General features: G+C 47.5%; 1 protein-coding gene across 1 annotated transcript in view; it reads right to left on the bottom strand.

The window, feature by feature from the left end:
• Window positions 1–24,459, bottom strand: part of DOCK2 (dedicator of cytokinesis 2) — a 522,265-nt gene that overhangs the window by 486,806 nt on the left and 11,000 nt on the right. Inside the window, exons 4-7 of the mRNA XM_075542723.1 lie at window positions 8,079–8,119; window positions 5,715–5,770; window positions 5,141–5,237; window positions 3,600–3,748 (exon numbers count right to left, since the gene is read on the bottom strand). Of these exons, the coding sequence (XP_075398838.1) occupies window positions 3,600–3,748; window positions 5,141–5,237; window positions 5,715–5,770; window positions 8,079–8,119 (343 nt within the window). The remainder of the gene's footprint in view (window positions 1–3,599; window positions 3,749–5,140; window positions 5,238–5,714; window positions 5,771–8,078; window positions 8,120–24,459) is intronic.

Genomic DNA, 24,459 nt, shown 5'->3' with positions numbered 1-24,459 from the left:
ACTCTCCCAGGCTGGGCTCTCTTGGGATTCGGAGGAGTCATTTGAGGGCCCCTCCCTGCTGAGGTCACCATGACTCCAGGTCATACAACAACAGTGCTATTAGACCTCCCTTCCGGGAGACTCTGTCTCCCTGTCTGCCTCATGCCCAGCCACGTCTGACCCTCCGCTCATCCTTCCTCCTCCACTTCGTCTGGTTACTTCTCAGCCCGGAGTCCCTGGGCAAGCATTGAATGCACTGAGTCAGCGTTAACTCTGGAGCGGAACAACCGCATACCCCTTCCACCTCTGCCTCGTCACTCTGTGGCGCTCAGCGGACTCCTCTGGGAATGGGAAGGAGAACACCTGCCCCAGAGCATGCTTGGCAGACAGGAGTTGGTGCCTAGAAAAGGCTGAAAACGGCCCCCGGCAGGGTGGCTGTGGTGGGGTTAGCTGCCGACCAGTAGATTCCGGCTGTTGAATGGGCCCTGTGTCCCTGGCTTTCCCCAGCTGCTGGCTACACGAGAGCGGGCTGCCGGGCCTTGGCTTCCATGAGGCAGTCGTGTGGGTTTGGACCATCCACTTTGGGGTGCACAACCAACTGCGAACTGCTTGCTCCAAGCTTTAATAAGATATTTCCAGGTATTGTTATTATTGAACATAGAGTCTACATTGTGCAAATGCCTGTATTCTCAGGCTAGACTAGGTTCTCAACAAAAGCTTGCTGTCTGAGAGTATTGGAGAAGCGACACCCGTAGATTAGAATGATCGGTCAGACTTATACGGTTGAAACCTTGTCATTTGACCACCCTTTTGATACAATGTGTGCTTGATCTGGCTTTTCACATTTTTGCTGTTTACGTTCATATTGGGTTTGTCTCTGTGGTATTGTGTCATGGTTGGGAGCCTTCTTGACTCTCCATCCTGTATCTTTCTGGGTATTAGGGGGGGGGGTAATATGAAACCCAGGATAGGTGAATCTATAGAGACTGCGACTGGAATAAAGGCCCTTAGGGCTGCGCAGGAGAGGTGGGAGGGGCACGCGGGAGCTAATATCACGGAGTTCAAGAAGAAAAAAAGGGCTTTCCAACTGACTGTGGTAGAGATTGTGAAACACTGCTTCATATGATGTAAGCATAGCATGTACAATGTATAAATTAACTCCCAATACAACGGTTTGAAGGGGGGAAGGAATGATTACAAGAAAGAGTAAAATGGTCTGAAATTGGAAAAGGAAAAAAAGTTGGCTGTCTGGAGGACAGGGTGGCCTGAATGAGAGAATCCAGGAGTGATTCTAATTAAGGCTAATTCCCAACAGGGTGAGCTCTGAGGTCCTCAAGTCGCCCGTGTCCCTGCCCAGAGACCCTGTTTCCTGGCTGTATGGAATCTGCCCATCCCATATCCAGAGCTGTGAGTCCCCAAGACAACCAGCAGGGCTGGGGTGACCAGGGACTCCCACTTCCAGCCAAAGTGATCAGGCTGGAAGCAAGGGGCTCCTCCCGAGGTGGTGGGTTTCTGGGGTACCCACAGCCCCAAATGAAATGCATGGAATGCTCGAGCTGAGGGCTGGGCCAGAAGCCGATGCTGCGGAGGTGGGGCTGACTGAGCGAGGCCTCTTATTCCCATTCTCCCCTGGACACGGAGCTGGCTGTGGGCCCTGCCCCAGTCATAGGCAAACTCACCAGCAGGGGTTCGACTCCTACTCACAGGTTAAACACAGCTACCATCTCAGGGTCTCTCACCTAGTGGGGAGACACTAAGGCAAGAGGTGCTAAGGCCTGCTATAGGAATGGGGGGAGGCCCGCCAAGGGGCAACCAGTGCATCTCTCCTGGTTCATTCTTTCTTCTCAGGAGCCCCCTGAGGACGCCATCTCTGAAGGTCACAGACACCTTGATTCTGAAGCAGCAGAATGCCTTCGCTCCCCACACTCTCCCCTGACTGAGCTTGAGGTGGCTGGGGCACCAGCCGCAGCAGCTGCTGCAGAGCACAGCCAGCCGGACTCTAGGAGGACCTGCCTCGTAAGCAGATTCAGACTCGCTTGCCAGATGCCAACCGGGAGGCGCAGAGGGGCTGCACTCCTGGGCTGGGAAACAGCTCTAAGCTACCCATCGGCTCCCCCACTTCCTGATGCACATGGTGAAGACTAGAACCCTGGCCTCTGGGATATGTTCCTTCTGTTCCCACCAAATGGGCACTGCCTACTCCCCACCTGCCCAACCCCAGGCCTCACTGCCACCTTGCCATCTCCCGCTTCACAGTCTCCTGAACACGCCTTGCTCTTTCTCACATCTCTGACCCCCACCCCTCCCCGAGGAGTAACCTGAGTGGCAACTTTGTATCCTTCCACATTCAGCTCAGGCATCACCTCCTCCAGGAAGCCTTCGTGGGTGTCCTTTTCCAAATCAGAATCAAGAGCATGCTTACTTCCTGTGTCCTCACCCTTTTGCCAGCACCTCTCCGTGGTTGGCATGCAGTGTCGCTGCTAACTGGGCTACAGTTCCCAGGGAGCGGGGGCTTTTACTGCCGTAACTCCAGCACCTACCAGGGAATCAGGCGCAATACAAACCCTGGCTGGGAGGAATGAGCAGGATGCTTGGAAGGCATTCCAATAACCAGGAGAGAGCGCGGTCTGAATTGCATGGTGATGAGACTCTGGAAGGGAAGCAAACTGCTAGGGTCTCAATTCTGGTTGTGCTGTGAACTAGCTGTAGGAGCCTGGGCATATTACCTAACCTCTTTAAGAGCCTCAGTTTCCTTCAGGGAAAGGGGGTAAATGCAGAGGGGGTGGGGAAGGTGATTATAACCCTCCATGCCCTTAAACTCAACCCCGTGCCAGTAAGCTGCTTCCTCCTGGTAGCCGCACTACAGGAGAGAGTAGAACTGACCCGGTCGGTGGGTTTCTGAGGCTGTAAAAGGTAAGGGAGCAGTCTCCTCTTGCTTGCCCACAGAAGCTGGTGGGTTCAAATTGCTGACCTTGAAGTTGACAGACCTACTCTGCAGTAGCCCACATCCGTAACCCTCCTGGACATCTCCAGGGCTCCTTCCATGTCCCATAGAGCTGCTGAAAGAACCGAGTGACCAAAATCCGAGAGAACACTTAGCACGAAGGATAGTGTTATGATCTGATTAAATGAGACTGATAACAGCACTATCACTACTATTATTACCTGGGAGCAGGCTGCCTCAATTAAAAAATTCATTTTCTCCTTAACTTCATACTGTTTCAGCCCAATCTCTTCTCTGCAGGGCCCCAGTGACTATGCGCAGGAGTCAGCCCAGGGCACGTGGCTTGGATACGGGAAGGGACATTGTCACACTGGGATGAGAGGAAGAGTTTTGTACATGGCAGAATCACGGGGCAACTGCACTGAGAAGGAACCAGCGTGACTGTGCTCCCTAGCCCCTCGGACGTCAGCTCAGTGAGTGTCCTAAACGGCTCGGTAACAACCAGTGCGTAAGCAAGCCAGTCCTCTCTCCGTGCACATGGCCTCGGGCCGCAGGGAGGTGGGTGACACAAAGTGACACACACAGGGCGGTCAGCACTAGGCTTGTCACCAGGAGCCGCTGCCAATTTCTAGCCTCCAATCGGGAAAGGAGTGGGGGAGGGGGCAGGGGACGGTACTTGTTGCCGTAGTCGATCTTAGAAGTGACTTTCTGCTTCAGTTCCTTCAGCTCGTCCTTGGGCAGGGTCCCCGAGAGGAGCTGGGACCGCCACTCCATCAGGTCGTACATCATGGACTGCACCTGGAGGAAGCGCTCCTTTTTGCTGGCCTGGGAGACAGGACACCATCCAGAGTTACCTCTGCTGAAGGGACTTGGGCAGTTGGCAACCTGTCCCTGGGTCAGGTCAGCATACGCAAGGGTTTATATTAAGACACGACATTCTGTAGCATGGACCCATGCGGTCATTCTTCCGCATTCCCCTTTCACGCTCCCATGTCAGTGAAGGGGGGAGGGGGTCTCAGCTTCATGCTTACATCCCTTTCTCCTGTGTTAATTTCCCTTGGTCACCAAGAGAGACGGTCAGTCTTGGGCTGCGAGCTTTGGGCAGGTATCAGAGCAAGCATATAAGAGCATTGTCTTCTCTGATTCTGTTGACTGATGCCAAGTGACTTTGGGCTCTCCACTTGGGAACCCACGCTCCTATGCCAAGTGACACAGGTTTCCCTAAAAGACAGCCAAGTTGGGCATCAAGGACACACTACACAGGGAGTATGCAGATGCAGCCAGGATTGGGGAGATGATAGCAGAATGATGAACTTTACGGATCCTTTCAGATCTTTCGAGGGGACACACCAAGCTTCTACTACATTTCTGAAAGTGGTCATGTGGTTTCATAAGGGGCAGTGAAGAAAAGTCAGAAGACATTTCAATCCCAAGGTATTCTGGACCCACCCCAACCCCACCCCAACTTTCCACGCCATTGTGGAAAACTCTGGAAAAGCTAGGGCGTTGGATGCGTCACTTCACATGAATTATGAAACTGTCAGATAGGGTCGACATTGATGACCATCTGTCAAAGGCCCTGCCTGTACCCACGGGGCTGTGACGGATATGCAGGAAAATTTGGTTGACATGTTCACACTCATCTTAATGGTCTGTTTAGCTCATTGCTTTTCATTCAGAGCTACAGAGGCATCAGAGGAGGATTTTAAATGAGCTCTCCTTCAAAACAGAAAACACATGCCAGCAACATGTACTCTGTTTTCCTGGGGCCACAGCTTCATGTTAGATCTGAGGCCAATAGCCACCAGTTCAGGAAGCGCTGGAGGACAGTGTTTGTCCAGGTGCTAACAAGAACCCTCGGTCTGAATCACCTGGGGGGTGAAATGCATGCATGTTGCTAAACCCTATGACAGAAAGCCTCCAGTTTGAGCAGGTTGTCAGGATGGTTTGCCTGCAGGCGGAAGTTTCAGAACGTTGGCCTTGATTGGAAAAGAAGAGTTACATCTGGCACGATGGCTTTGTCATTAGGGAGCTGTGTGGCTGTGGCCGAGTCACCGAACCTCTCTGGGCCAGTCAGTGCTTCTCATGCCCCATAGCAATGCCACCGTGCTGGATAGCGTGTGCATACCCAGCTTCATATCCCTTTCAGGGCACGTTTGAACCAAACCCAAGGAAGCAAGAAACTTGCAGGGCAGGGAGGCCGAGTGTGGGTCTCACCGCATAGAGCTGCTTCCAGATGCTGCCCCATTCCCAAAGGGTGGTTGTCACCTCTTGTGCCAGAGGGATTTCTGCAGGAATGATGTTCTCGGTGTTTCTGTTGCAGGTGGGAGAGAAGACAAGCGTGAAATCAGGGCCCCGGGTGCTAACGAGATAAAATGTGGGTGCATTTGCATTCACTGCTGCTACGGAGATGGGCCTTGCTGGTATGAGACTAACTGGTCCCCAATACCACACTGATTACATTATGCAAATGCAAGGAATTTCCTCTAAAATGTCTTCCTGCAGGAGGGGCCTCTCATGCGCATTACCCAGGATCAATCTACTTTCATACGGTTCAAAGGCAGCTGCCCGTGAAAAGTTTGATCCCCAAACTGGCTTGTGCTCCCTTGAATTCCATCTGAGCCCAAATCAATTTGGATTGGCTCTTCCACCTCGCCAAGGGACAGAGTCGCACAAATGCACCCAGGTGCCTCCTTCTGCTCGGCCTGGTGTCCCAACAGAGCAAGAAGCACAAGATCCCTATGCACCCGGGGAGGGGGGTGGGGGCAGATGGGTAACGAATGGCTAGTACCTTCTTTTCTCCACTGTCACCTCCTTGATGTGGATAAAGGATTTGGGGAAAATGCCCTGTTGGAAACAGATAAAATGACATATAAACAAAGCTGAGGAAATAATAAGTTACAGAAATCACTGATCCTAAATCTTCATGGTTTTCCTAAAAGCCACTGAAGAGTCAAAACCCCTCCAACTAAAAAGGAATCAGCGCAGACAGACATAGAGCAGGGGAGGGCTCGGAATGCTGTCGTCGTGGTCTGGCCTTCCTTCCAGCTCTGTGTCAGTTCCTTTTGCTTCCACCATAGAGCTAGATTCCCGCAGGATGCGCCGACCTCGCGTGGAGGCCATCCTTGCAGGTGGGTAAGAAGGAAGCAGTGCTGGCCAACAGTGGCTCCGTCACCGCCACGCTGCGGGAGACCAGAAACTCTGAGCTTCTCCAGCCACGTCGGCACCTGCATGTCCCTGCAGCCATGACCCTGGCTGCACTGGAGCTAGCTCCAGTCAAGGCTTGTTGGTCCAGCGATGTATGTCACTGCTCTTTGAGAGAGCAGAGAAGGACCGTGGCTCCCCGTGCAGCCGGTCAGGGAAGAAAGAGGAAGTTTCTATCATGTGCTGCTCCATTGCCTTCGCTCCGCTCATAAAAGGAGTGCATACCTCACTAGAGGTGTCTTCATGCATGCAGGCAGTGTGCACCCTGGGGACACCTGGCCACTGTTGCAGACACGGTGAGAGAAGCTGAGAGGAACAGCGTAGGTGGCTGCTGGCATGGAGACCAGCGTGTAATATGGGTTGGGACAACTAAACCTGTGGTAGTTACGTAATCTGGTGTCAATTTGAGACTGGAGAGGATTAAGAGTGAAGGGCTGGAGTCTAGTCTGTCAATCAGGCCATAGCCATTGAGGCCTCTGTGTGGGCATGGACTTCCGTTGAGGATTCTGGGAATGCCGGTATTTCCTCCTAGGAGTTGGAAGATACTTCTCTCGGTTTACTTCCCGGGAGACATTGCAGCTGACAAGACACATGGAACTACGCTAGTGCCCTGAGCTGGAGAAGCCACATGAACCTACCCTCCTGCAACCAGACCTCTGGAGCCAGAGAAGCCACGTAAAGATCCCTGCCAGCGCTGAGATGCTTACAATCTGGTGTTATTGCATGTGTGTCATGAGTCTGAAGAGGACTTTATAGGTTGGTATCGGACATATGGGCTAATATCGGATTTAAGGACTTGATCTGGACTGGGCTGGAATATTTCCTCAATATTTAATTGCTCCTGTAGGTAAACCTCTTTCTTAAGCACATATGAATGTCTGCAAATTTGTTTCTCTAGTCTACCCAGACTAGCACAAAACCCCTGCATGGAAGAGATGGGGCGGGCTGGTCCTCATCTTTGTCTGTGGTTTTGTAGATGAAGAGATGAGTGGATAGACCAAACTGACCTCAAGGAAGTCAGTAGAAGATGTTTCACACATTTTTTTCACCTACAATTCTCTTCGTACTGTGACTCTCCGACTCGAGCAAAGGAGACAGCATCAGTGGCTGGGCTATCCAGAAAGGCTTTGGGGTGATTAATTGAGAATTATTTATCTCCCCTCCCCCAAATGGCATTCTGATTCCCCCTTGGCAGCATACTCAAGAGCAAATTACCAAAGAAAACACCCCCCACCAACACACACACACACACACACACACAAGAAAACTCACTGCCGTCAAGTCAATTCTGACTCAAAGCAACCCTATCAGGTAGCTTAAAATTGCCTCTGTGTTTCTAAAACTGTGACTCTTTATGAGAATAGAGAGTCCTTTCTTTGTCCCAGGGAGAGGCTGGCGAGTTTGAACCACTGACCTCACAGTCAGCTGCCCAATGTGTAGGCATGCTGCCCCGTTCCCACAAGAGCTCCTACGCCAATCATAAAAATGCAACACTGTCTGTATGTTCTCCCTGGTGTGAAATACCTAGAAGAAACGTGCATGTCGGACCAAGGATGGGAGGGTCTCCAGGAGTTGGCCGGAGCAGGGGGCAGAAGTGACTGGCTTAAGACGTACTGGTTTCTGTTTGGTGAGAACATTTTGGCAGTGGATAGTGGGAATGGTTGTACCACAAGGCAGATGCAATGAATGTCACCTCTTTCCACCCGTCAAATGCTTAGACTGAAGTTTTTAAAAATCTATTTCGCCACAGTACAATTAAGAAAGAAAAATCATTTATAATGACAAGATCAGAGGAAATAAAAAGTGAATGGAGCTGTGACATCGCGAATGCCAAGGACAACGCTGGCCACAGTGAGGGGGGAGTGAGTCCAGGTTGTGGAGGAGCAAAGGTAGGAGATACCGGTCCAGGGGCCACAGGGCCACTGTCCCGAACAAAAGAAAGGCGTCTTACCTCTAGCAGTTTGTGCTTTATGAGATGGCCCTTATACCAGTCTGCAAAGGAAAAAAAAAAGAAGAATGACTCTCACGTATCTCGGTAAATTGGTGGCTGTTTTGTGTTTGTTTGGTGCATTGGTTGGTGTAGTTGGGATTCTTAATTCCTGTAAAACCAATGTAGATGTTAGAGGGAGACCCAAGTCTGGGTGCTCCTGGGCTGGGTCTGGCCCCATCTGTGTTCAGCTGACCCCATGCCATCTGCTGAATTGCCTGCCAACTTCTAAACAAAGGGATTCCCATAAACATCCATATGTCAAACTGCGGCACCCCAGCAAGGCTGGCTCAGTTTCCCCCTGCCTCCCCTCCCATCCCCCCATCCCCGGGCCACAGTTGGAAATGAGAAGCAGCTATACCCATCAGACAGAGCCAACTCCCATAAAGGCAGCAGCTGCCAAGCTGCTTGGAGTCATGGAGACTCCACAACATACTCCATAGGGATTTCGATGGCTGAGTTTTCAGAAGCTGATTGCCAGGACTTTGTTCTGAGGGGTCTCTGGGTGGACTTGAAGCTCCACCCTCTGTTAGCAGCTGAGTGCACAAAAGGTTTGCCCCACCCAGAGCCCCTGTGTGTGCTGGAGCAGAGACCTCCAGTTCTTCCGTCTCCACCCAGTGCCACTCACTCATGTTGCCCAGGGCCTGGGGACACACACATTTTCATCTCCTACCTTAGGGACCTCGGAAAACTGAGGGATATGAACAAGTACCCTAAAGGAACATCAGCAATGCTAGCGACGGCCCCTGGTGTCGACCAGATGATGTGCAGAAGTCAATCGTTACTGAACGGATCAGCTCAGAGATGGGTGCCAGGGCAGAAATCTCCAAAAAGAGTCCATTTACAGACCACCACCTGATACACAGGACGGCAAACGAGGCCTGGAGGCAGCAAGGAGCACTGGCTTTAATGAGCCCGCTGGCCTTTGAAACGAATCAGGCCCAGGCAAATGGTGGCATTTGTCATCTTGGTAAATAAAAGTGTCCTTTATCAGGGGCCTTATTAGCAGACCCTCATTACTGAGCTGGCAGATTGTTGTGGAAATCTGACTTTCCCCACAGACAGAAGTGCAAGCCCCTTCACAAACAACTTAAAATGCAAAGTCACCCCTCAAGCCCCAAGCCAGCTGGAAGGTCAGGCCCTAAGGAGAGTGCTGAAGCAATAGGAGCCCAAGGAGAGAGGGACAATGGAGAAGGGGTGGAAGAAGGAGAGAAAGTCAAAAGAAAGAATCCAGGGCCCTGCTAAGCCCTCAGTGGCGTGTATTTCACCCTGAACCCTCGTCACATGCATACGCGTAGCCGTGTCAGTGTCCCTCCTGTATAGAGGACCAGCCTCTCTAAAGCTCAGGCGTCCAGTGCGCCTCCCCCAGGCTCACACTGCTTACATGTGGCAATACAAGACACTGAACACAGGCCGTCACCCCACGGTGCTTCTTGTCTATAAAGGGGAAGGAATGTGGTAGTCCCCTAACAGCTGCGTCCTCACAAATCCTGAAATGGTCGGAGATTTGATCTTGCTTGGATCCCTCTGCAATGCTCATGGTAGCAGCCCTCACGGTAGCCAGTGATGCATTGCCTTAGGTGAGTCTGCTGCACACGTGTTGAACAGCAAGGACGTCACTTTGAGGACTAAGGTGTGTCTGACCCGAGCCAGGGTGTTTTTAATCACCTCGTCGGCAAAGTTGGACATTGACTAAGGACCACAGAGGAACTGTGGACAATGGGGAAGCGTGGTGCTAGTGAAGAATCTTGGACGTATTCCCGGCAATGTGGACTGGCAAAAGAACCAACAGATCGGGCTTCAAGGAAGCACAGCCAGACGGCTCCTTCGAGGCAAGGATGGGGGCACTTAGTTTCACGTACTTGGACACGTTATCAGGAGCGACCAGTCCCTGGAGAAGGACATCATTCTTGGTGAAGTTGAGGGGTGGCAAAAAGAGGACAACCATGGACAAGATGTACTGGCACAGTGGTTGCAACCATGGACTCAACGTTAAGCACAATTGGGAGGACAGCGCAGGACAGGCAGGGCTTTGTTCCTTTGTATGTAGGGTCACTGTGAGTTGGAACTGACTCATCACCTCCTAACAACAACAAAACTAAACCGTCTGAATCCCCCAAATTAGATTCCCACTACGCCACCATCTAACGGAATGCGTCCTGTGTCAGGAACCTAGCTACTTCATTATTTTGCAATCACTATTGGCAGTGAAGAACAATAATTAACACTTTCCAGGTGCCAGGAACTCTGTTAGAGGGTTTTTGTGGGGGGAAGAATGAGAGGCTTATAAATTATTTGGGAGGGTGGAAAGAGGGTGGGGTAGAGGGGGGAACCGATTACGAGGATATACATGTGACTTCCTCCCTGGGGGACAGACAACAGACAAGTTGGTGGAGATGTTGGAGAGTGTAAGATATGACAAAATAATAATTTATAAATTATCAAGGGTTCATGAGGGAGGGGGAAACAGGGAATGAGGGGGAAAATGAGAAGCTGATACCAAGGGCTAAAGTAGAAAGCAAATGTTTTGAGAATGATGAGGGAAACAAATGTACAAAAGTGCTTTATACAGTTGATGTATGTATGGATTATGATAAGAGTTGTATCAGCCCCCAATAAAATTATTTTTTTTAATTAGCATTCACAACTGTTACAGCCTCAAAACTGCAAGTGAAATAGGGAGGCACCGAGGGGCACCGTGGGGTTAAGCAGCGTGCAGGTAGTCACACAGCCACAGCAGGATGCAGCGGGACTGTCACCCAAGCATCTGACTCAGAGCCCACATTCTACAGTACTATCCCCTACCTACCTTCCAGCAGGTGGAATGTTGCCCCATGCCACCAATGAGAGAGTTACATGTCTTTGTAATGTGATGACTGTGGTTGCTAGGCGACTTTGAGTTCATGCCAACACATCTAGACAGTGCAGAAAAGCCCCACAGAGTGTTCTGGACTGTGGTCTTTAGGAGAGCAGATTACCGGCTGTTCTCCTGCAAAGCCTGGGGGTGAGTTTCAACCAACAACTTTTCAGTTAGCAAGTGAACACTTAGCTCCTGAGCCACAAGGGATCCTTACTATTACCATGAGCTACCAATTATGGATCACTTAATGCATGCAAACCTGTACAGAGAGTACTATATATGTATTCTCTTTGAATCCTTCTGCCAATGTTGTGAACTAAACTTCCTCAACCCATGTTACAGATGAGCAAATTGAGATTTGTTCAGTGAATGTGCTGGGCAAAGGACACACAGCAGGGTCCACGCCCAAGGTTGTGAGACCTCAAAACCAGCATGCAGAGGTGTCAGGGGTGTGGTTCCCCATGAAATGGTAAAAGCACACGTTGTCTTGGTTGCAGTGACCTGAACCTACTTGCAAGCCATGGCCACAAAAATCTACCAGAAAACAATGCAAGCTACCAACAGTTCCTATGGAAAGGTGGAGTCCACGTCTATCGCTGCCTGCAGGGGCTCCGTCGGGGTCCAGAGTGCAGGCTCCCTGCGTGTAGAGTCTTGGCCTGCGCTGACACTCAGCATCCAGTTGCCTCTGCATGTCCTATGGGTTTCCTGATTCTCCAGGCTGTAAGCAAACGCTGACGCTTGCACCCAGCAATCGTATTCTGGCTCCCAGATGCAAGTTCAACCCGCACTGAGCGAGCATCTATTTTATACATGCCTCTGGGCTGGGTGTTTCTAGAAATAAGTCCCCAGTGAGGCCTCCCACCCACCCACTAAATTTGGGGGAAGGATTTATCATACCTCCCCTTGCGAGAGGACGATGATGTTGGGGTTGCAGCAGGTGGAGGAGGCGGGCCAGCATTCGGCACTCACAGTGAGCCCCCTGTATGCTCCAGAGGGCTGTCAGTGGCTGACTGCCAGCTGCACAGGATGTCCTCTCGGCCACTCACCTACGACTGGAGTTTGGACCCAGCCAAGGATGCTGCAAAGGGAAGGCTTGGCAACCTGCTTCCGTAAAGCTGACAGCGGGAGCCCTTCTCCGCACTGCATCTCCTTTCGACCCGTTGTAAAGCTGTTGCCATACACTGTCCGACGTCTCCATTCACCCACCCTTCTATGACAAACTAATAATAATTTATCAATTGTCAAGGGTTCATGAAGGAGGGGGGAGCAGGCAGGGAAGGGAAAAAATGAGAAGCTGATACCAAGGGCTCAGGTGGAAAGCAAATGTTTTGAGTATGATGATGGCAACAAATGTACAAATGCATTTGACACAATGGATAGATGGATTGTGATGAGTTGTATGAGCCCCCAATAAAGTGATTTTTTAAAAGCTGATGCCATTAAAAATAAAAACCTAAAGAAGTGCCTGGGGAAACACACATGGATTAAGGCCCTGGAGAATCCCCTCAGACCATGGACCAGAGATGTGAACAGACGTGCTATCCTGCAGAATGCATGGGAAGTGGATCACTGCAGATGCAGTTAGGTTACATTTTAGCACCCTGTCATGTGATCTTCTTATGAGTCCTTAAAATTTGTTCTAGTTTGTAACATTTGCTCTTTTCTTTTCGACTGAGGTTTTATCTGTTATTCTTCCTAGCTTTAGGGTTGTTGTGTGTGTTTTTAATATTATTATGTTTATGAAATCCAGGATAGGTGAATCTATCAAGACAGTAACTGGCTTCATGATCCCTTGGGAGTATGGCAGGAGAGGTTTGGGGGAAATGGGGAGCTAATAAGGATGAGTATAAGACTGAAGAAAATGTTCTGAAACTGTGGTGATAAATGTGCATCTCTTCTTGATGGGATTGAACTATTGAGTTGTATGAAATGTTAAATAATATGCCAATAAAACTGTTGGGGAGAAAAAAGAAACCTTATACAGAACAAAGACAACAGGATTTTAATAAATATTCATGCAAGAGCCTTTTTTATTTTTAAACAGAGAATTCACAAAGTGCATCCTATGGGGAAATGAGAAGAGAATGTCTTTGGGAAAAGTTTGAAGAGTCAGTTATTCAAAGTTGTCCCCCTGCCTACTTCATAAATACCAAAATGAAACGCACCTGACTCGCACAGACCCTGCAACAGGGTTGTTGCTATCAGGTGCCATCAACTCGGTTCCGACCCATAGCAACCTTATGCACAACAGAAAGAAGCACTGCCCAGTCCTGCCCCATCCTCACAACTCTTCCTAGGCCTGAGCTCACTGTTTGGGAAACTGAAGAGGCAGCAAAAAAGAGGAAGGCTCTCAACAAGAAGAATTGACCCAGTGGCTGGAAGAGGGAGAAAGAAAAATCAAAAATGCAAGCACAAGATTTCAAATAGCAGGAATACCAACCAATAACCCGGCGCCTAGTGAGCTAGTGACTCCATGTGCTCCCAGAGTTGATGCCAAATTGCAGTGTGCATTCATCCGGCACCCTTTCTTAGCTCCTCGCCTTTTTCCCAACCCAAGAATCTTCTCCAACATCTTCCTTTGAACTTTGTTGCTATCAGTAACTTCAGCATGAGCAGAAGCAGGAGCTTCATCAATTTGGCAAGGTCCTTCCCTTCCAGTCTGTTCCCTACTTTTCCAGCTCTAGCTTTCTATTAGGGGTCCTTCAATGCCTTTGCATCTGCCTAGCCTGTCTTCTGGAAACTTAGCTTACTCGGATTTTCTTCAGGCAATAGGTTCTGAGCTATAAAACCGAAAGCACCAGCTTTAACAAAATAAAAACTAGATAACTTGGACATCATTAACATGAAAAACTTTTGTGCATCAAGGGACATTATCTGCAAAGTAAAAAGACAAGCAAGAAGATTATGGGGTGGGAAGGAAATATTTGGAAATTATATACAGGTTTCCTTCATTATCTGAAAGTAGAGGATTTTGATTATATAAAGAAAAATATTATTGTTAATTTATATGAGAAAACATTATGAGCATTCCCAGACCCAAAAATTAACCCACCACATGATACCACCGAAAGTAACACTGATAGAGAGTGCTCACAGACAGAGGTCAAAGCTATGGCAGCTCCATGCGAAATGCTCAGTGCAGTTTCTAGGGAAGATGTTGCCTCTTTCACAGCTCGCTTGCAGAGCAGACAATGCAAGATTCGCGGAACACCTTTTGATGAGCCAAATCAGGTACAGGTGTGAGTCTTTCCTAAAAGCTAAGTGTTGTAAAGGCAGCTTCTGTCTGAAAAGTGGGGGGACGCTGGTCACTGAGAACACTCTAACATACCCATCGACCAAAATTCCTACAACTCAACAACAAAAAGACAAGCGACCCAACTTAAAAGAGAGAGAGAGCGAGAGCAAATGAGTGGCGTAAACCTTTCTTGAAAAAGTAAAATAAAAATAAAGAGTAAATCAGCATGTGGGAAATGGACTGATGTCATTGGTCATTAGGAAAATGCAAATCAAAATGGCAATGTCACACCTCCTAGAATGACTATTTTCGAAACTCACACCATGCAGGGGTTTCCTTGTTCTCATCTCTTGATCCAGGTACAAGTTCCTCATTAGCATAACAAAATGTTCTGGAATTTCCATTCTTCTCAAGGTTATCCATAGTTTGTTGTGATCAAATGCCTTGGCCTGGCAGGGTCAATTAAACAAGTAAATTCCTTTCTGATTTTTTTTTTTTTTGCTTTCATCCAAGGTCCATCTGACATCAGCAGTGGTCTGCCTTGTTCCACCTCCTCTTGTGAACATGACCTGACCTTCTGACAGCTTCCTGTCAATCTACTGCTGCAACTACTGTTGTAAGATCTTCAGCAAAATTTTACTTTCGTGTGATATTAATTATACTGTTCTATAATTTGAGCATTCTGTTGGGTATCCTTTCTTTGGAACGGTTACAAGTATGAATCTCTTCCAGACAGATGTCCGAGTAGCCGTGTTCCAAATGTCTGGGTATGCATGAGAGAGTGCTTCCTGTCCTTCAGCGCCTGCTGCAACATGTCATTTGGTTTTCCCTCAGCTCCTGGCGCCTTGCTTTCACCTAATGCTGCAGTGACGCTCGGAATTCTGGGATCGACACTGGTTCTCGCTCCTATGCCACCTCCTGAAATGTTGGGATGTCGACTAGCTCTTTTGGGTACAGTGACTCTGTGCATTCTTTCCATCTTCTCTTGATGCTCCCACCACAGTTAAATACTTTGTCCATAGAATTTTTCAATGTTTCAACCTGAGGTTTGCCTTTTTTTTCCTTGAGTTCTTTCAGTTTAAGATATACTGGGTGTGTCCCCCCTGTTTGATCTGCCAGCTCTAGGTCTTTGCCCGTTCCCTGACAGTAGCTGACTCTGTCCTCTCCGGCTGCTCTTTGCAATTTTCCATTCAGCTCTTGGACATCACCATCGCTCCCATTGGCTTTAGCTACCTGACAATTAAGAACTCGTTTCCATCTCTTCTGACCTCCGTTTGGGCCTTCTCTTTCTTCCCTGTCTTTTTAATGACCTATTCCTTTCTTCACGAATGTCCTCGTCAGCTCATCGGGTCTTCTGTCATTAGTGTGCAATAAATCTACGTGAAATCCAGGCGAGATCAAGTCAAGGTCATATTTTGGCACTTGTGGACTTGTTTAATTTTCTTCACCTGAACTTTCCATATGAGGAATAAATAGTCTGTTCCACAGTCAGCCCTGGCAGGTTTCAAACGGTGATATTGAGTTTCTCCTTTGTCTCTTCGCACAGATGTAGTCTATTTATTTCTGTGTATGCCCTCTGGAGAAGTCCATATGTATAGTTGCCTTGCGTAGTTGAAAAAGTTTTGTTTTGAAGAAGTCGTTGGTCTTACAAAATCCCACCCTGTGAACTCCAGCTTCCTTTCCATCACCAAGTCCAGATGTTCCAACTACTGTCCTTTGCTCTTTGTGTCCAACTTTTGCATTCCAATAACCCATAATCACTGATGTATCGTGAGTGTATTCTTACACTCAATTTCAGACTGAAGCCATTGGAAGAATTCTTCGGTTTCTTCATCACTGGCTTTTCTGGGTGGTGCATCAATTTTAATGGTAGTGGTATTGATTGGATTTCTTTGAAAGCGTATAGACAAAATCCGATCCCACAAGCATTATACTTCAAGATTGATCTTGAGATGGCCTTTTCCACAATGAATGCAATGCTGTTCCTCTACCATAGTAAATTGTGTGTTTTCTGATTCTAAATGGCCAACACCAGTCCATTTCCGCTCTCTAGTGTCTAGCATATGAGTCTTTGTGCATTCCATTCCATTTCATTGTGACCACTTCTAAGTTTTTCTAGATTCCTGCTTTCAACATTTGAGCATTCCAACTTCCAATTACTAGAGATTTTTGCAGCTGTTTCTTCCTACCTTGAGTGATGCCCCATCAGCGAATGAAGAGCCAAAAAGCTCCACTTCCACGGACTTTACCCCATTCCTGTCTCCATGGGATGAGAAAGCATCTGCTCCTCAGTCACATTTCGAGGACCCTCTGACCTCAGGGGTCCATCCTCCAGCTGGATCTCTGACAATGTCCCTCTTCCGTTCATTAGTCTCTCCGTATCGGACCATATTTTGAAGGTAGGCGTCAGATTTTCAGTGGCTACTTCTGCAGTGAGCAGCCAGTTTGTTGTCAGTGTTTTCAGCTTCGCTGAAAGCTGTTCACTTTGGGTGACCCGGCGGCACTTGAAAGTCGCCTACAGTTTCCAGCATCACAGCAACACAACAGCCACCCCGGCACAACCAACTGACCGACTACTAATGGACAGGAGCTGGTACTGCGTCATAATTATGAATGGAGCACGGGGATACACTCCTGAATTTGCACGGAGACGCACATCTTAATGGAAGTCTGCGTGCCCTTGGACAAGGTACTGAACTCCTGTGAGCCTCCTCATCTATAAAATCAGGACACTAATAGTGTCTGTCTTATGGGACTTAAATCAGGTAAGAAATACTCAAAAAATGTTGGTAGATGGCCTCCACTCTATTAAAAACATAATAAATTAGCATCATAATTATGAAAACCAGGGCATATGTTCTATTTTACCCAAGAAACCTACAGATTTGGAATATCTGTGCTGGTTTTTTGTTGTTATTTTTATCAGGTGAAGTCCTTTCGACACATTTCCATGTCAACAAAGCAAACGAGACAAGCTTCAGATTCCGCATAATGGAGCTTTCCCGATGTCCGCCTCACCCTCTTTCAGAAAGGGGAAACATCACTTGCACGGTCCCCACAATGCGGCAGCATTACTTATGAAAATGGGCCTATTTCTGGAAAAGACCTTCACAAAGGCCTAGCGCCCTGAAAAGTGGCACTTTCAAAAGATTTCCTGCTAAGTGTTCCTAATGGCTTCTCTCACTCTAAAAGCAATCAATAAATGGAAACTACCCGTATGGGTCCAGATCTCGGTTATGAAGCCCCGAGCAGCCAGCATGCGACCTGCCGCACCGCTCTGGGGAGCCCGACTCTGCGCATGGCAGATGCAAAAGCTCATTGTTTGGTCCTGTTTGCCGCCACAGCAGCAACAAAGCCCTGTCATGGGCTGACTTGGAGAGAGCACCTTATTTTTAAGTGAGAACAGTCAGGTCAGGAGGCTGTGCCCCGGATAGACTCCTTTCTCGAAACAGTAGGGAAACCAACGCTGTGACTCACTTTTGAAAAACAGAAGACCCTCTCCCAACATGCTCGCTCACCTCGTTCTCGGGTTTTATTTCACGGCGCAGTGAACTCCACGAGTTCCTGGCAAATTTCATATGGAATTTCCACTGGCTTCCCTACTAAAGCTGAGGGACATGGCTTGGACGGGCATGTGAATTACTGGGTGGAATAGGACTCCTCCTGTTGCTCCCGAAAGGAAGAGTAAAGCAGACAATAATTCAGGGTGAGACAGACCACCCCTTCTCGAGGGCTTACTAAGAAAGAAGCGACTAGACAAGCTTGTCTACCCACCAAAATATCTCCTACCCACGGTAATGTAAGAGAGAGGAGTGAGTCTTTAGGAGTAAGGGCTTCTCCCATGCCAGTACCACAATGCAGTATAGGGGAGGCATTCCAGGAGTTTCACTCAGAGATTTGGGGGGCATCTGGCATCTCAAGGACTGGCCAGGCATTGAGTTTCTCTGAGCATGGGAGACAGAGATAAAGACAACACCCCAAACCCCGTCCGCACTCCAACTCCAGCCTCAAGTAAGCTGAGTGAGAGAATAAGAAGGTGAGCAATAAGCTGACAGGAAGTCTTTTTGCAGATGCCATTAAGGATCAACAAAGATTTAAACCACCTGTGATGGAAGGCAGGGATGGGAGGGAAAATAATTCCACTTTGTTTAGTTTTGATTTTTAGTGTTTCCCACCATGAGCAAGTCTGAGTACTTGATAAACACCATTTTTTATTAAAATAATAATACATGTGTTCTGAGATTTTTTGACAACTCTGCATTGTCATTTTCCTAAGCATTGTGCTAGTTTTTTACTTGCTATTGTCAAGAAAATTTAAGCATAGCCTACTTACAAAAATACAGGGACAGCCACCCTTCCCCCTACTCCTATTGACAAAAAGCAAAAATAAAATCTTGCATGCATTAGCATTAAAATATAGTTCATGTCTTTTGCACATCTAAAATCTGAATGCAAACAGTTTAAGCTGTTTCTTAACAGACCGAAAAATATCATATGGACTGAGAAACAAATATTGGGATAGTCCCCACTCGTCTGTCAGTGTGTCACACTGTGGTAACTCTCATGCTGCTGGGCTGCTGAAGCTATGGCAGCAGGGTCACCCATGGTGAACAGGTTCCAGCAAAGCCCCCAGGCCAAGGGAAGAGGGAGAAGAAAGCATTATGGAGACCAGGGAATCCTGGGCTCCTATTGTGCCGGAGGACGAGTCCCTCAAATTAGAAGGCTCTCAAAAGACAACTGGGAAAGGGCTGTCTCCTCAAGGGAGAGTGGGCCTTAATGACATGGGTGGAGCAAAACTTTTGGGAACTTCATTTGTTGATGAAGCATGAACCAAAATTAGAATAGCTGCAAACATCCATTAACAACAAGAACATGAAAAAAAAAATTTTAAAGAAAATGATTAGGGCAAAGAATGTACAGATGTGCTTTATACAATTGATGTATGTATATGTATGGATTGTGATAAGAGTTGTATGAGCCCCTAATAAGTGTTTTTAAAAAAACAAGAACATGGAATGTACTAGAGGTATAAATCTAGAAAAATCAGAAGTTGTCAAAAAATGAAATGGAAGGCATAAAGATCAATATCCTAGACACCAGTGAGTAGAAATGGATTGGTGTTGGCCATTTTTAAATCAGACAATCCTATGGTTTACTTAGCCAGAATGAGAAAAATTCAGGAGAAAAAGGTATCATATTCATCATCCTAAAAAAGTGCCAAACTATATCTTGAAACGCAATTCTGCCTTACATGGAAAATATCTAGATGCCCACAAGGAAAATAAGTTAATATGCTATGATTCAAACTGACACTCTAACCACTAACACCAGTGATGAAGAAATTGAAGAATTTTGCCAAATTTTTCAGTCTGACATTGATCAAACCTGTCATAAAGATGCCTTGATAATTACTGGTGAGTGGAATGGAATGTGAAGGTTGGTATAAAGATGAAGGATCAATAGTTGGAAAGTATGGCCTTGATGAACAAAATGAAGCTGGAAATCACAAGACATAATTTTGCAAAGTCAATGTAAGTGGTGATTACACAGCTGACCCTTACCAGATGAAATACACAGAACTCACCATGACTACATATGTGGAAGGAGGTCATGGGGAAGCTCAATATCATCAGCCAAAACAGGCCAGGGGCAAACTGGGGTACAGACCATCAATCGCTCTTACGGAAATTCATGTTGAAACTGAAGAAAATTAAAATAAGTCCACAAGAGCCAAAAGATAACCTTGAGTATATTCCACTTGAAATTAGAAAACATCTCAACAACAGATTTGACTCATTTAACACTGATGACTAAACCCATCAAGGGCATCGTATATACAGCAAGCTAGATGTCATCTAAAGGACAAGAAAAGATCAGCGTGGTCCCGGGAGAGACTCTGACGCTGACTCTTGAACGGAGAGAGGCTGAAGTGAATGGCAGGACTGTTGACGTAAAAGAACTCAACGGAAAATCTCCAAAGGCAACTCAAGAAGACAAAGTAAAACATGATGGTAGAAGGACCCGTGCAGAGAGCTGGAATTAGCAGCCAAAGGGGAAGAACTCAGTCCATAGATATCAAGCAGAACAAACTGAAGAAAAAACTCAAGCCTTGAGTTAATATTGAAGAATTCTACAAGCAAAATATTGAATTATGCACGAAATATCAAAAGAAGACAAGCCAATGCACCAAAAAGAATGGCTGGATCTGTGCAGGAGACAAGAAGCACTCATATGAAGGGAGGGAAGGGACAGTGCGTGGCTTAAAATCAAGACAGGTGGACATCAGGGCTATGGCCTCGCACTGCACTTACTCAGTCTGTGTGCTGAGCGAAGAATCCATGAAGCTGGAGTATGAAGAAGAATGAGACATCAGGATTGAAGAAAGTCTCATTAAAACTTCCTATAGGCAAGTCACATGCCCTTGAGGCACTTAAAGCAGGTACTGGTGGAGACAAAAGACTGAAGCTTTCAATATGGATTACAAAACTTGTAAAGAAAACCAGTCAGCTTAGGGTTAGGGTTAGGGTTAAAAATAATAATAATAATAATAATAATAATAAAAGAAAGAAAACCAGTCAGCATAAATGGACCAATAGACAGTATCATGACAATAGACAAGATCAAAGTTATCAAGGATTTCATTTTGCTAGGATCAACATAGTGTCAAGGAAGTAGCAGTCAAGAAATTAAATGTCCCGTGCTAGGCAATTTTGCTGCACAAGCCCACTTGAAAGTGCTAAAGAACAACGGAATAACTTTGAGATCTGTGATATTTTCTATTGCTAGATCGATATGTGAAAGCTAGTCTGCGAAAAAGAAAGTCCAAAGAAGAGTTGGTGTCTTTGAATTGTGGCGCTGACAAAGAATACGGGAAGGAGCATGGACTGCCAGAGGGACAAACAAATCTGTCCGGGAAGAAGCACAACTAAAATTCTCCTCGGAACTGAGGATGATGAGACTTCATCTCACATACTTTGGACATGTTATCAGACTTGTCCCTGCGATACAATATCATGCTTCGTGAGGTGTAAGGTCACTGGAACAAAAAATAAGATGAAAATTCTCAATGAGGTAGTATGAGAGCTAGGTTTTATGTCAACTAGCTGGGCCCAGATTCTCAGGAGTTTGGCAGCTGAGGCCGCCTCCGTGATTTGACCAGCACCGTAATCAACTCTATGATAGGATCTCCTGTGGGCAGCAGTTATAAGAGGAATAGGGATGGGGGAAGCCTTCTTATTCAAATCACAGCCCCAGTGCAATTGAAAGGATGCTTCTTCAGGGAATATGCCCTGGTCCTGTTTCAGCTGACTCTTGACTGATCTGGATCCTGCATTTGTCTCATAGACCTTCCGTTCTTTGGACTTAACCAATGGTTCGCCACATTGCCTGACAATCCTGGGAGCTATCAGCAGTCTGTCACATTGCCTGTTGACCTTGGATTCATTCAGCACTGTATTCAGGAACCTGACCAGCTGACACTGGAATACTCTACCAGCTTCTTTCCTGGTCCGCTTTCCTGCTTCCTGGTTCATCATCCCCAGCAGCTATGTGACTCCGGAAAAGCCTCCAGCTTACGATCTGACCCACAGGCTTGAATCAGATTGGACTCACCTGCTTCTACAACATATGAGCCACTTTCTAGAAATAAAAAAGGTTGGTGTTGTCAAGTACTGTGTCTTGCTTCGATCCACAATCAATACTCATAAAAGCAGCAGTCAAGAGCTCAAAAGATGCATTGCTTTGGCCGAACTTGCTGCAGAAGACCTCTTTAGCATATTGAAAAACAAGGATGTCATTTTGAGGATTTAAGTGCTCCTGACTCAACCATGGTTTGTTTGGTTTTCAATTGCCTCATGGGCCTGTGAAAGTTGGACAATGAAGAAGGAAAATGGAAGAAAAACTGGTGCATTTGCTTTGTGGTGCTGACAAGGACCCTGGACTTCTAAAAGGACAAACTTGGCTCTCTCGAAGAAGTAAGGCCAGAGTGCTCCTCAGAGGCAAGGAGGGCATGGCTCCTTCTTGCATACTTTGGACATGTTGTCAGGAGAGACCATTCCCTGGAGAGGGCATCATGCTTGGTCAAGTAGAGGAGTAGCAAAGAAGAGGAAGACCTCAAAGAGATGGATGGGCATCACAGCTGCAACAGTGGACACAAACATAACAACTGTGAGGCTGGCACAGGACCGGGCAGGGCCTGGCATTGTTGCACACAGGGTCACGATGAGTCGTGTGGATTCCATGGGCCTGAACAGCAGCAACAAAGCCCATAGAGGGTGCAAGCAGCTTGCACGCAAGTACTCACCTGATGGTGAGAGGTTTGAACCCACCAATGATGCTATGAAAGAATGGCCTGGTCATAGGCATCTATGAAACCTAGCCCTGCAAGACTGTATGAAACTAACACTGAGGGAAATATGACCAAGCCTATATTCCCTAACTTATAACAGATGGAATCTGGAAAGCTAAATTAGAGATAAAGCGCAAACACATTATACTACTTTAAATGTCATTCCCACAGATTCTCCCCTAACAGCTATGCTGCCTTAAAGTGAGCACATGGTTGATTCTGTCTCCTTGTAGAAGCTGACATTCTTTGATTATCTCCTCCTGAGGAGGCACCCATCCCCCCTCATGCCTTTCCCCAATGCAGGTATTGAGCTTCCTCACCTGTGAGCTCAGGGACTATCCTGTGATTACCACCCACCTTGTGTAGTAGGTGTGGAACTCCAGAATATGCATGACTGATGGCTACCTATAAATGCCCCAAAACAACAAATATGCTCTCTTCTCCCTCCGCCTCCCCTCTCCCTCCTCCTCCACTCTCCTCCTCTCACCTCCCATGCCCATGTGGACCACCAAGCAGGGCTGAGGTGAGCGTGCTACCATGAAATGTGTCTGGCTGACCAAAACCAGGGATGTACATGGTAGACAATGGTGGAGGAGGTGGGGAAAGGAAAACAAAAGGATGAATACAAGGAAGAAAAGGGTAGTGGGGTCATGGGGCATTAATCCACCCAAGGGGAGGGTATTGTTTATATCTCCACAGGGAAAGTGGGACCAGACTTCAACCCAGTGTCGCAAGGTGTGAATGCAATATCCCGGCGTGGAGGAGGGAACCGATGGAGAGGTCTGGGAGGCTGGCCCCAGCACCATAAATTAAGTGGATTCCTGCCCCTCCCCCGAAAAGAATTTGTTCCAAAGGACGACATTGACTCTGCAGCTATGGGAGATGGACATATTTGATCAGAGCACACGGGAGCAGATGAAGGGGCAGGAGGAGAGAGTGGAGTACAGCCTGGCCCACCAGGCCGTGATGATGATGTTCCTGAGTAGAGCAGCCAGTCCACAGAGAGAACAACATGGCTGGCCCTACTATGAGACATGATGCCCCTCAGTGACTAAGGGCGATACAGGGGACAGCACCGGAGACACAGTGTGGGAATTGCACCTGACCTGATCCCACCACGCCGAGGCAAATCACTGGGGGAGTGCAGCGGAACAGCAAGGGAATGGAGTGGCAAGGTCCCCAGGGAATGCTGAAAGTGGACTTTGGGGCCAGGGCGTGGTGCCCCAACAGACTGGACTGGAAAACGCTCCTAAGGGCCAGCAAACGATCCCTGAACTAACTACAAGCTTTTCTCTTGTGAACTGTTTTGTTCTGTTCTTTGTCATTGGTTTGTTTTGGTTGTTTTGGTGTCTGGTTGTATACTGTTGCTTTGTTTTCCTCTGTCTAGTTTTCGTGCATGTTAGTGACTCCACAGGTCTGTCTGAATAGGACAGGCTGGATGAACTATCTGGATGAAAAACAACGGGACCGACAGTTCCGGGGGGACTTGGGGTGGGGGGGTAGGGGGGGTAAGGAAGTGGTGTTAACAAACCCAGGGACAAGGGAAAAACATGGGACCCCAAATGGTAGAGAAGGGGGAGTGCAGGCCTGGTGGGAAATGATCAAGGGTAAGGTTGCTTAGAGAAGAGGTATACTCTAGCCCAGGTGGCGATGAAGCATGGTAGTAGGGCAGGAGGAAGGTCAAGGGAGATGGAGGAAAGAGCTAGGAGTCAAAGGGCATTCATGGAGGTCTAGACAAAGACATGTACATGTAAATATATATAGGAGGATGGGGAAATAGATCTATGTGTCTATATTTATAGGTCAAGTATTAAGGTGGCGGAAGGACCTTGGGCCTCTACTCAAACACTCCCTCAATGCATGAATACCTTCTTTTATTAAATCGGAACTCTATGATGCTCAC

The sequence above is a fragment of the Tenrec ecaudatus genome, chromosome 2 (genome assembly GCF_050624435.1).
Source record: "Tenrec ecaudatus isolate mTenEca1 chromosome 2, mTenEca1.hap1, whole genome shotgun sequence".
Taxonomy (NCBI): Eukaryota; Metazoa; Chordata; class Mammalia; order Afrosoricida; family Tenrecidae; genus Tenrec; species Tenrec ecaudatus.
Note: the sequence above shows the minus strand (reverse complement) of the source record. Positions and strands in the feature narration are given on the sequence as shown.